Source organism: Fukomys damarensis, unplaced genomic scaffold, assembly GCF_012274545.1.
Source record: "Fukomys damarensis isolate Sample0158 unplaced genomic scaffold, DMR_v1.0_HiC HiC_scaffold_5, whole genome shotgun sequence".
Classification (NCBI taxonomy): Eukaryota; Metazoa; Chordata; class Mammalia; order Rodentia; family Bathyergidae; genus Fukomys; species Fukomys damarensis.
In genome coordinates this window covers 65,677,814-65,690,664 of record NW_022900917.1, presented here as the reverse complement: position 1 = coordinate 65,690,664, position 12,851 = coordinate 65,677,814, and the positions used below count along the sequence as shown (strand labels likewise).

The 12,851-nt window shown below is 42.9% G+C and overlaps 1 protein-coding gene and 1 pseudogene across 6 annotated transcripts in view; both read left to right on the top strand.

The window, feature by feature from the left end:
• The first annotated feature begins 2,059 nt into the window (after window positions 1-2,059).
• On the top strand, window positions 2,060-3,409 carry LOC104866454 (annotated as a pseudogene).
• Window positions 3,410-10,653: 7,244 nt separating this feature from the next.
• Window positions 10,654-12,851, top strand: part of CUNH8orf33 (chromosome unknown C8orf33 homolog) — a 6,008-nt gene continuing 3,810 nt past the window's right edge. For 3 of the 6 annotated variants that reach the window (XR_004516023.1, XM_019208389.1, XM_033760771.1), the window contains exons 1-4: window positions 10,870-11,272; window positions 11,370-11,454; window positions 11,603-11,749; window positions 12,305-12,477. Coding sequence is in view for 5 of the 6 variants with exons in the window: in XM_019208389.1 (XP_019063934.1) it covers window positions 10,871-11,272; window positions 11,370-11,454; window positions 11,603-11,749; window positions 12,305-12,444 (774 nt within the window). In the remaining variant the exon portion in view is untranslated. The other 3 variants (XM_010630428.2, XM_019208388.1, XM_019208390.2) reach the window with 3 other exon arrangements.

Sequence of the window (12,851 nt, the reverse complement as noted above, 5' to 3'; positions counted from 1 at the left end):
GTCTCATCTTTATGTAAAGCAAAGACAAAATATTATCCATTTCAAAATGTTGCTAGAGGATGTAACAGAATAACCCTTGTGAAGCATTTTGGCTCATTCTGGGACACACCAAGCCCTTAGGGCAGGTTGGCAGTGCTGTCACCCTCTGAGGGCTTGAACCTTTGTTAAGGATGGGGTCCCCTGTGCCAGTGTCGCAGAAGGTGCTGGGGACCACTTTGTAGGGAGCCACACCTCCAGTTCCTGTGTCAGCTCCTTGAATTCAACTTAGTAGACATTTACTAAGCTTTTCAGTTATGTGGTGATTCTTGCAGTGGGACTCCCATGAACCACCAGGCCAGTGGCCATCTTGGCTTCTAACCAGTCTTTGTTGCCCCTCACTGACTCTTGCTCTGACCTCTCCCATAAACCCACAATGACTTTCTCTATACCTGGTCTGATAGTGTCCACACATAAGAACTACCCCACTCTCAGGTTCTTTTTTATCTTTATTAAGTTTGTTGTACATTTTGGATTTACAATACAATTACATTCATCATTGGGATCTTGTACCTTTACATGACTTATGTTGATTCTTATTTTTCCTCATTCCCCAGCTCTCCCTTCAGCCCCTCCACTCTTCCCTGTTTACAAAGACATTGTTTCCATGTTTTTCCTTTTCACATATTTTTTTCCCCTGTTTACCTTTCCCACTCTCAGGTTCTTGGTGGCCATAACCTGGTGGATCGCCTTCCTCTCTATAACTCCAAGTATGCATAATGTTAACAAAAATCAATTTTTGTAGTTTAATGAAAATATTTCTTGAGTGAAGTTTTATAGGAAGTAGGGGATGGAGGAGGACTTTCTGGCTGATAAAAAAGGCCCCCAAATGGCCTACATAGGCGGGAAAATGGCAAATGAGCCCTTGGTCCAAGCTGTCAGGCTAAGCTAGAGAGGATAGATTCCTGAGAAGCAATGGAAGTGAGCTCTGTTTCATTCTTTTCAAGATATTAAAGACCTCAAAGAAATATCTTATTTTCTTTTCTTAAACCTGCCTGTAGCAGGAACTGGGGGGCCTCAGGGTCTCAGGAGCCCCTGGTGCTGACCTGTCCTGAGCGAAAGACTGATCTTTCTTTTTCTTTCTTTCTTTTTTTTTTTTTTGGTTTTTTGAGACAGGGTCTCACTATGTAGTTGAGTCTGTCCTGGACCTCACTATGTTGCCCAGGCTGGTCTCAAACTCACAGTGATCCTCCTGCCTCAGCCTCCTGTGTGCTGGGATTACAGGTGTGTACCACCATGCCTGGCACAAAGGTCTTTGTTATAGTCTGAATGGAATGTTTCATGGGGCACAGACTACTTCAGAAAGGAACTCCAAGAGTCCCAAAAATTCTCATTCAAGTCCAAAGGTGAAAAAACATGATAATGAGGCTAAATATGTATAATGATGTATCATTTACACTAAGCTGTTGGGCACACATTCACAAATTATGTGGGAGGTGAAATGCACTCACAGAATGAGTCTTAAAATCAAGGATAATACCATGTCCAAAGTGAGGACCCAGATGTATTGCCTCCAAGATCCAAAATTCTTCTGCTGTGTGTCTGTCTGAGTCCTTACTGGACTGGGTCTAAGGAGTTCCTCAAAGTGGAGATGGATCTCACTCACAAGACAGGTTGCAGCTTCACAAACTTCCATCACAGAAAAAGGATTTTCAGGATGATCTGTATAAGACATAAGGGGGCTTTATTAGGTAGATTTTTAAAAGTACATACTCAAAGAAATAGAATGTGGGCCCTCAAGACAGAGGTATACTATTAGAGCTGGGAATACTAATGTGTTTTTCTGATGTGGAAATATTGAAATTTGTGCATCTATACAAAGTTTGGGCCAGGTACAATGGTACACACTTGTAATCCCAGCACTCAGGAAGCTAAGACAGGAGGATCAATGTGAGTTTGAGGTCAGCCTGGTCTAGGTAATGAATTCAAGTCCAGCCTGAAGTACATAGCTAGAACTTGTCTCAAAAACTAACATACAAAGGCAGGAGCAAGTGGGAAGTCAGCGAGCCTTTCAGATCTGCTTGGTGAACTAATGAATCACCATGCTGGCTGCAAGGCTTGTGTGTCTTCGGACACTACCTTCCAAGGTTTTCCACCCAGCATTCACCAAAGCCTCCTCCACCATTGTAAAGAGTTCCATCACGAAAAATCAGTGGCTCTTAACACCCAGCAGGGAATATGCCACCAGGTCAAGAATTGGAATTCACTATGGGAAAACTGCCCAAGAGCTCAAAGAGGCAGCACTGGAACCATCGATAGAAAAAATATTTTAAATTGACTAGATGGGAAGATGGCTTGTCACGCGCCATTATTTCCGGGTTCTTCATGCCCTGCATGAATTCCGGATGTGAGTCCGCCGGTGACGGTGGTTCACGCCTGCGCAGAAGAGGCGCTTGGTTCGTCAGAATGATGCAGGCCGGCATTGACCAATAGAAATGGGCCACGTCACCCGAGAGGCTATAAAAGGCAGGCTCGCATCTGGCTCGGGGTCTTTCCGCCATCTTGAAGAATGTAGAAGAAACTCCAATAAAGCGTGCATCAGAAGAATCCTGAGTGTTGCGTGCTCCTTGCTGGCGAGGTGCGCGCGACAAGGGCTTGTTGCTGGAGGGGCTGCCGTTGGTCTTGGAGCACTGTGCTACTATGGCTTGGGAATATCTAATGAGATTGGAGCAATTGAAAAGGCTGTAACTTGGCCTCAGTATGTGAAGGATAAGATACATTCCACCTCCATGTACTTAGCAGAAATAAAGGCTTAACAGCTTTGTCTGCCTTGGCAGTATCTAGAAGTCCTGTTTTCATAACTTCATAATGAGAGGCTCTTGGGTGACAATTAGTGTAACTTTTGCAGCTGGAGCTGGAATGCTAGTGCAATCCATACCATACGAGCAGAGTCCAGGCCAAAAGCATCTTGCCTGGTTGCTTCATTCTGGTGTGATGGGTGCGGTAGTGGTGCCTCTGACCATATTGGGTGGCCCTCTCCTCGTCAGAGCCACATGGTGCACAGCTGGCATTGTGGGTGGACTGTCCATTGTGGCCATGTGTGCTCCCAGTGAGAAGTTTCTGAACATGGGAACAGCCCTGGGTGTGGGCCTTGGTCTGGTCTTCATGTCTTCACTGGGATCAATGTTTCTTCCACCTACCTCTGTGGCTGGTGCCACTCTGTACTCAGTGGCAGTGCATGGTGGGTTAGTTCTTTTCTGCATCTTCTTTCTGCATGATACTCAAAGTAATTGAGCATGCAGAAATAACACCAATGTATGGAGTTCAAAAGTATGATTCCATCTATTGGATGTTGGCAATCTACATGGATATATTGAATATATTTATGTTGGTTGCCACTATGCTAGCAACTGGAGGCAACAGAGAGAAGTGAAACTACAGAGCTTGCCTTCTGCTGCAGATGTTTCCTGTTTAGTAGGGGAGGTGCTTGTTACACACTTTGTACAAGCTACTCTTGTTGAGGTTTAGAGGATAAAAACATGTCCACACGTTTAAAATGTGCCAATAATGCAACCCACAGGTTGGCTTTTTCTTTTAGAGAATAAGTTCAGTAATTCTTTTCCAAATAAGCACATGAATACGTCCAACTCTCTCACGTTTGAGTAATTTTAGAAAACTTTATTTAACACATGTGAAAACTAGAATTTGTGTTAGGAAAATTTAAGTATTTTGTCTGTTTTTGAGTCTATCAGAGTAAGTGAAAGTTAGCAATTTTGTGTTTATCTGTTTATATTTTGGAACACAGAATATTGAAGTAATATCATAAGCAACATAGAGGTTTTGGTGTAAGAGACTGGAGAGAAATAGTAGGTTACCCATGGCATTTTCCTCCCATCCTTAGGATTTAGCATTTTGTGATTGTGGTGAGCCAGTGACGGCTTCTGGGTATTTGGAACAAACAAGTGATTGCTTTTTACATTTGCCTTTAAAGCAGAGACACAGGGGATTCATCCTGCTCTGCTTCTCAGTGCTGTCTTCACACTGGAGGTTTTTTTCCTGGTAAGGATGTGTTGGGACAGTCCAGAGTGTAAGTCACATGGGCAGTCCCTGGCGGAATTATGTATGTGTGGGTTTTCCTTTTGAATCTCCTAAAGCAATATTTCTTTAAAATGTCTCTAGATAAAATTTTCAAAGCATGAAATTTTTGCTTCTTCAAGTACACAAACAACATGTTTATAGTTGTTAAGGTTTTGTTGCATAAGTATTGATGTCTAATTGAATACCTGCTTGTTTTTCTCACCTCTTTAGGTTTTGACATCATTAGAAAAGGCTTTGGCTTACACTGAAGATTTTTATGAAAGCAGTTTTTCTCCTAAAACTGTTGGTTTCTTGCATTGCCTTTCAGATTAAGCACTGCAAAGCAAAGCTTTATGAAAAGTAATAACAAATGTGTGAGGAAAGTGCTTTGTGAGTTTCCCAGCAGAATTTTCCTTTTGTCCTACATAGATCTTTATTTAGCTTTCTTGTGACATTTGTTAAGTTTTTTGATACAGAATTGGAAGTCTTTAGTGAGGGGAAGAAGTCTATGTCATTAGATGATTGCTATTTTTGGTAAATATTTACTGCAGTACTCTTGAAATAACTTTTAACCATCTCAAAGTACATAGACTGCCTATTTAAGAAACAATAGCGCTTCTGGTCAGATAAAAAATAAAAATAAAAAATAAAGGTACAGTTCTGCCACCTGCCTTAAACGTGCAAGGTCCCAAGTTTGATCCCCGGTACCAAAAACAAACAAACAAACAAAAACAAGCACACAAACAAATAAAAAGCTTGGGCTTGGTTTACTACAAGATAAAAGTGATGGCCTACTCACAGGCAAAAAGATAATGGCTCATTTTATAGGTGAGAGGATAGCCTGATTTACAGAAGAAAGGCTCAATCTATTGTATTTTTTAAACAGATGGGTGATATAAGATGTTTTGACTAAAAAGAGGGAAAAGAAAAAATATGAAAAAATGACAAAATGGAAATAAAGTATTTGTAAATGGGGAGGGGAGGAGGGGGTGAAGGGAGGGCAGGGACAAGGGGAAAAAATGAGAACCAAGACCTATCATGTAAAGGTACAAGACCCCAGTAATGAATGTAACTGAATGTACCAATAAACTCAATAAAAAGAAAAAAAAAGAGTCTTTAAAACCTTTGAATTGTTTCTTTATCTTGGTTTTTGTTTTGTTTCATTTTGTTTTTGTTTTTGAGACAAAATCTCTCCATGTAGTTCAGGCTGGTCTTGAACTCACTATATAGCCCAGGCTGGCCTTGCAGGCAGACACCACCACCGCAATCTCCATTTTCTTACCTTCTCCACATTTCTACTATGTCCTCATTCTTGCCTTTTCTCTTCACTAGAAATGCTGTGGAATTGGTAATCTCATTTTCTTTCAGTCCTTAATGCCATAGATTGCTGTTGATTTTGCTATTGGGTTTATTAAATCCTTCATAAAAGTTCTTATTTGCTTTCCTTCTGTGAATATTTTTTTCTTGTACTCCTACTTGTCTAGCAGTCCTAATTGGTCTTATCCAAGGGACTTTCCCCCATAAAAGTTCTTAAATATCACTGTATCCCGGGGCTCTGACCTTGTCTTCTGCTCTTCTATGGCTGCTCGAGCTTCTTAGAAATCTCTTTTCTTTCGTAACTTCACCTGACACCTCTTGTCTATCTTTGTGCTGGAGGAAATTTCCACCAAGGATTCCCAAAGTTGCCACACCCCAAGTATCCAAAGTGAATGCATATCTCCCATCAAGTCCCCCATATACCAGGCTCTTCTGGTTCCTATTTTTGACCTTAGTCACAGGCACTATATATACACTGAACATCATTTTTGGGTCCTTCCTCATAGTCATTTCTGCTACGTGACACCAACCGTAAGACCTGCTGATGTCACCATCTAAGTGCTTGCTTCTTTATCCCACCTCCACCTTTTATCCTCAGTGCTCCCTCCTTATCCACATAACCCTTATTTCTTCAATGGGCTAATGAATGAAACTTCTATCAACATGAATTCTTGACTATCTTTGATTTGTTTCCTACACTGTGATCAGGACTCAGGCCCTCTGTTTCTTCCTCAGACAAGATCGGGCATGTTCATGGTGGTATGGCCATTGACATCTGCTGCTTCCTCAACAAACAGATCCTTGCTAATGCTCTCCAGGTGCATTACCTGGCCTCTTGGACAGCCTAATTTCAAGCCACTTCCACCCGGCACTCCTGGCCACGCTGGCCTTGCTTAACATTATCAAGCCTACAGCATGTCCCTTCTTCAGTCATTGCCATGAACTGCTCCTTTGGCCTGGAGTAGTCTTCCCAAAGCTTTTACCTGACCTTATAGAACTTTGGTAAATAACCAAAAACCTACAAAATGTTAGGAAAATATAGAATGACTTCTGCTCTTCTAACTGAAATCTGCTTTGTTTAGTTCAAAATTAATAGACACCAGAGGCATTAACCATAGAATGGCACATCTGGCCTCTTCCTGAGATAACAGGGCACATCAAGACCACGAGCTCCAAAGTTTTGTGAGCCACATGATTGTAAAAGTGTAAAGATGAAAAAAAAATTGTTTAAAATTTGCTTTCCTGATCTTGAACACCCCCTTCCTGCAGGCTAGTATAGCTAGATGAATCTTCACTTGATCTTAGCCAAAAGGCCGAGAAGCGATAGCCAGATGAATCTTAAAGTTAAACTTCCTAACCACAAAGAATTGTTACATCTGGGTTTGTGACCCTGATTTGTAAGTCAGTAATGTGAACTGAAAGAATGAAATGTAACCACCTGAATGAGATCATGACTGTAAAACCCTAAAAGAAGGAACTGTAACCCAGTGTGTGTGTGTGTGTGTGTGTGTGGTGTGTGTTTGTGCTGGGGGGTGTCAATCACTCGCACTACTTTTAGTGCAATTGGCCTTTTGCTGACAAAATAAACCTTTTGTTATTTTACTTCCATTCTACATCTTTCTGTGTGTGTCACTTACTAATTCCTTCCACAACAGACCAACTGCCACTCTTAATGTTTCAGTTTAAATTTAATTTTCCTAGCCTTCACTGAGAGTCCCAAACTAGATTATTCTAGAATAGTTGCTTAAATGTTTATATTTCACCTCTGACAACCTCACTTAGAATTTCCTATTTGGTGTCCATGACAGTAAGCTATAAGCATCCAGGGATGCTCTGAAGGTTAAGTGAGTTGCCTTGTGCAGAGCTCACACAAGTTTCTGGCTCTAAGGTGAACTGAATGAATATATTTGTTGTTGTCACTGATAGCATTATTATAATGGGAGAAATTGCCTCTTTTAGTTATAGTTGTGTTCCAAAAATTTCAGGTGAATAAATCCATTTTGCTACCAGTACCTTAGCCATGTTCTAATTCTTTTCCTGGTTAATTGCAGGGGCCTCCTAATTGGCATTCTATGACAAAGCTTTCTTACCTCAAATTCATTGAATCTGTTATTCATTTGTATACTCATTCAACACACTTTTTTTTTTAGTATTTGCTATGTGCTATATATTTTACTAACAATGGAAAGACAAAAATGAGTAAGATCTTCTGTCTAGTGGACAAGAGGAAACATGTTTGCAACAACCAAATATGAAACAAAGTTGTACAGGCAGGTAAGAGGCACTCTTAACTCATTGTGGGGATAGAGTAGGAGATACATCTGCATGAGTGAGGCAGTCATTAAAAATGTCACAAGTGAGGTAATGTTTGTCTACTACTGAAGAGAATGGTGGTAATAATAATTACTACCACCTAATAAGCTCTTCCTGCATAATATGATTTAGTCTAACAAGTCTATGTGATAGATTCTGTTACTATTCCCATTTTCATGTTTAAGGCACAGAGAGGCTACATCACTTTCCCAGAGTTAACAAACCAGTCGGAATTGGAGCTGGGAATTGAACTCTAGCTGTCTGAGTCTGACACAAAAATTGGAATAAGCTCAAAATATGTCACACAGATTTGTGAATTCTGTATTTGCAAATTTGCCTACTCCCTAGAATTTATTTGTAACTCCCAAATTAAAACTGAGGGCATTTCATGGCTTTTGTGGCTATTTATAGACAAGCACAGAACAGTGAAAAATCTGCCTGATGTGAATGTTGTCAGCTTGAACAAGTTTTCTATTCCCATGGTGTAAACAAGGACACTTTTCATAGTATATTTAGTGATATTATTTGCATTTCTGTAGTTTTTCTTGGCAGTTTGTGTTTAGGTACTGTTTAGTTTTGCTAAACGCAAGAAGACTATGATGTGCCTTATAGAGCAAATGTGTAAGATCAGCTTCATTCAGATAAGAGTTATAGTACTAATGGGCATGAGTTCAATGTTAATGAATTAACATTCATAAAATAAGGTGCCCTTAAATAGAAACATACACAAAATTATGATGAGAGGTTCCTAGGAATTTAACTCTGTATTTCTCCAAGTAGCAATAGTTCATTATTCATTAATTCAGTGATTGCAATAACTTTGTAGAATACAACTGCTTCAAAATCAAGAATCAACTATAAGCTGGGGCCGGGGAATTAGCTCAGTGGTTCTGCCGCCTGCTTCGCAAGCACAAGGACCCAAGTTCGATCCCCAGTAACAAAACAAACAAACAAAAAAATTGACTATAAACTGGGTTATGGTGCATTACTTAGCTGAGGTAGGAGGATTGCAAATTTGGGGCCAGCATACACAATTTAGTGAGATGTTGTCTCAAAATAAAAGGGGCTGGAGATAGAGCTCAGTGGTAGAATACTTGCTTAGTATGTGCGAGGCTCTGTATTCAATCTCCTGTAATAAAAAAACAAATCAACTGTGTATATTTATATTTGCATGAATGAAAATTTTAAAATATTTCTTGTTGAGGCCAGAGAAAGGAGCCCAGGAAGGATTGTTTTAGTGGAGACCACTGTGTTTCAAGGCCTGGGAAGTAGCCACAGTGATAATGAGAAAATATGAAAGAATGATTGCTGGCATGGTTTTGGACGTGTAGAGGACAGTGAGAGGTAAAGGGATTGGTGAGCCGGGTATGGTGGTGCATGCCTGTAATCCCAGCACTCAGGAGGCTGAGTCAGGAGAATTGCTGTGAGTTCGAGACCAGCCTGAACTACATAGTGAGACTCTGTCTCAAAAAACCAAAAAGATAAAAATAAAAATAAAATTAAAAAAATAAAGGGAGGTGAGTTGAGGTTGAAGGGCTGTATGACCAGTGTAGGCAGAACAAAGCAAGGTCTGCAAATAGTTGCCTATGCAAGATTTGTAGGGCATGTGTTGGCTGAACAGTGAGGGTAAGGATCTTGGACTTTATCCTGGAAGAAATAGAAGACTCAGGCAGGAGGGTTACATGGTTAGTTTTTATTTTAGATCATTCTAGAATCAGCGTGGTTCAGAAAAGAGGAGGGAATGGAACTGGACGCCTAGTTGAGGAAGAATCAGTTGCAGTTGTTTGGGCCAGAGAAGGAGGTGGAGATTACTTAGGAGATAAATGGAAGTACCTGGTGGGTTCGTAGGGGCTGGGAAAGAGGAAGGTGTTTCTGGGCCAAGTCATAGGGTGATTCAGTCAAAGGAGGCAGGGAAAAGCCCCTTGGATATGGACTTCACTTATCCCCCAACCTCTTATCTCCTAGGACTAGAATATACAACCAAGTGTGGTGGCCTTCAAATGTCTAAAATTTTTCGAGATTTATCCCTTAAAAGTTGAAGAAGCACCCTCATGAGAGACATTGAGCTAGAACCACCAGCTATGCTGTTGCTAGATTCGTGATCCTGCTATACTGCAATAAATAACTAATGTATTACCCCGGCTTTCTGTGATGACCAGATTTCTGCCCTGAAACCTCAAAGACCGAGTAGCCAACATTTTACTTATTCAGGAAACATTTTCTATGCCTTTAGTATTTCCTTGGCAGGAATCCTAGACATCTCAGATTCTTGTCTCAAGTGACATCCCACACCCTTCACTTGCTTGGCCTTACCCCTGGTCCTCCTGAAGCCTGTCTCGCCTCAGTCTTTACATATTTTCTCTCTGTTGTGAGGCTCCCACAAAGAGGGGGCATCAGCGTCTGTGGGTTGGGGCTTCCTCCTGCTCCCACTCCCCAGCTTCCCTCATGGCCACAACCAGTCCACCAGCAAGAGCAAACATGCTGAAACCTTTGCCTGTTTCTCTACTGCACCCGCGCTATTCATACACAACAGAGATCGATTTTCTTTTCTTTTTGGTACCGGGGATCTAAGTCAGGGCCTTGCACTTGCGAGGCAGGCGGTAGAAGCACTGAGCTAAATCCCCAGCCTCTAAAGAGCAATTTTTTAAAAAACATAGCTAACTAAGGTCATTAACTCTTGCGATTCATAATGACTTCCTATGGCGAGTAAAAAGGAAGTAAAGCCTAAACTGGTCTATATGGTTCTGAAAGACTCGGTCCTTCCCATTCTCACCTGTGGCTCGACCACGCCCACGCGCCAGTCAGGCCACTCCCCTCCCTGGTCTCCACCCAACAGCTCTTGCTGGTGGGGGGTGGGGGGAAATCTTTGCTGATCATCATACCGCAGCTGTCTACGTGGCCCTCCAGGAGACAGCTTTTTGTTTACGTGCTTTTTTCTCCCCATTGAAAGATGAGCTTTGCGAGGTAACCCCATTTTTTAGTTTTGTCCTTCCTCCAAAAACGGTATGGGGTGGGGTAGCCACTGTCTTCTTTAGTACTTTCCGGAGCCCCTCAGCCCCCGGCCGCGCCGCGAGTTCCTAGGCGACTCCTGAGGTAAAGCGGAAGAGAGTCCGGGGGAAGAAATTCTTGGTAGGACTCAAGGCTCTACGTGACTTCCGGCAGCCGCTGAGGCTCATGGCGGTGAGCTATGGGGGCATTGTGCTGGTTGCGGGACCTGAGGCCTTCAGCCGTATCCTGTGACCTTCACGCTATCCCTCTATCCCACGCTATTCCGCAGGCTTTAGGACGTCCTCTTCCGAAGGCTCCAGCAGCCCCACGCCCGGCTAGTTCCCGCGCGCGCCGCAAATCCCGGCGTCCGGGCCCGGTTCCCGGAGCCTTGTATCCTTCCTCTGTCTCTTCCTGCTCAGAACAACGCGAGTGCACTGACGACGCCTCCAGAGCTCACCCCGTAGGCAGTGAAGGCAACGCAGTCTCGAGAAAACAGAAGAAGAAAGCCCAGAACAGGACTTCAGTATCTAATGGAGGCGAGAAGGCTCCGGAGAGGCCCGCCCCAGAGGAAGCCCCACTAAGCGCCGAGGCCCAGACAAGGGTGGGATCCCCCGGTGCCTTTCGGTGAGAGGAGTGAGGAGGGGGATGTTGGGTCTCAGTGTCCTGAACTCATAGCCACCTCCCCTGACCCATCACAGGCTGAGCAGCTGTCCCGAGAACTGGCCTGGTGCGTGGAGAAGTTGGAGCTTGGCCTCAAGATGCAGAAACCCACCCCAAAACAGAGTGAGGGGCCCTTGTGTGTATTTGGGGTAATGTGAACGGTGATAGTGCTGTGGCCTGTAGGTGCCGCTAAGGGATAGGATTGTTGCTTTTGCTGTAGGATGATAGGTCAATGTACTTGAGGTCACTAGGCCTTTATTTTTATCTGCAGAAGAGCAGGCTATTGGAGCGATTCGAGCCCTTAACAGTCAAAGAACTCCCCTTCCCCGGAAGAGGCAGCTAATGCACTCCTTGTTTGGGAACTACAGGGCTCAGATGGAGGCTGAGTGGCAAGAGGCTCTGCGAGGTCTCAGGGCAGGTGAGTAGTTATTTGGGAAGTGATTGGTTCTGTACATCTGATTTAAGGGAGTAAGGAGAAAGTGCCTAGGAAGTGGAAGGAAGAGGCCCACGGCAGCATGCCTTGTTGGGGAAGGAGATGGGCTCAGGGAAGCATGAGCAGGCAGAAAGTCTGTAGAGTACCTCTTGGGGTAAAGGTCCTAGGATGAGAGCAGGGGTGGAAGGAGCTGGTCTTCTGATTCTGTTTCTAGGATGGGGAAAGCTGTCTCACCAATCTTTGCCTGGCTTTCTGTGCTATGCAGGAGGCCAGATCCCATAGCAGTTTGAGTGTAACTCCCGAAGCCAAACAACCTGGGTTCAAATCCTAGATGTTAACATTAGATCCTAACATTTCTGGCAAGTTATTCAGTATCTCTAGCTCTAACTGAGGGGTAGTGGTGATAATATTAACTTAGAATTTTGAGTAGTTGATTTTAAATTGTACAAAGAGGTTAGAGCTGTGTGTACCATCTTAACTACATGGGTAATGTTAGCTGTTATTTTTTAGTTCTGATTCTGCTCCCCCTTCTACTGACAGCTGCCAATTCAGCCCAGGTACAGCCTGTAGGTGAGTCTGCCAGAAAGAAGAGCCGAAGGGTCTGCAGGCCCCGTCTAGGAGGGAGAGCCAAGGCTACTGTTGATACTCCTGATGAAGACTTTAGGTTCAATTTCTTTTAGCCTCTTCTTCATCTTGGAACAGTTGTCACCATGGTAGGCTGTCAGATTTTGTCTTGAGAGCAGGGCCTTTCCTGGAATTTTCTGTCTGCATATGTGGGGTTGCCCTGTCTCTGGATCTGTGGTAGTTAGCCAGATATGAGACTATCCGATGTGCACAATACCCCATTTGTAAGTTTTCTGATGAAATATCTGTCTTGCCAGAAGAGGCAGAGGTGCATTTATAAAGTCTACAATAAGCCGAAGTGTGTGTTGTATGAATATAGCACTCACACTCCAGGATTTAAATAGCAGTTGGTAATGAGGTTTTGTGGGGAAGCTATGTAATTGTACACTGGACTCACACTTGAAAGAGTGCCTTGTCCAGTAGTTTAGTGTTTTATGTATTATAATGTCCTAATAAATCTTTT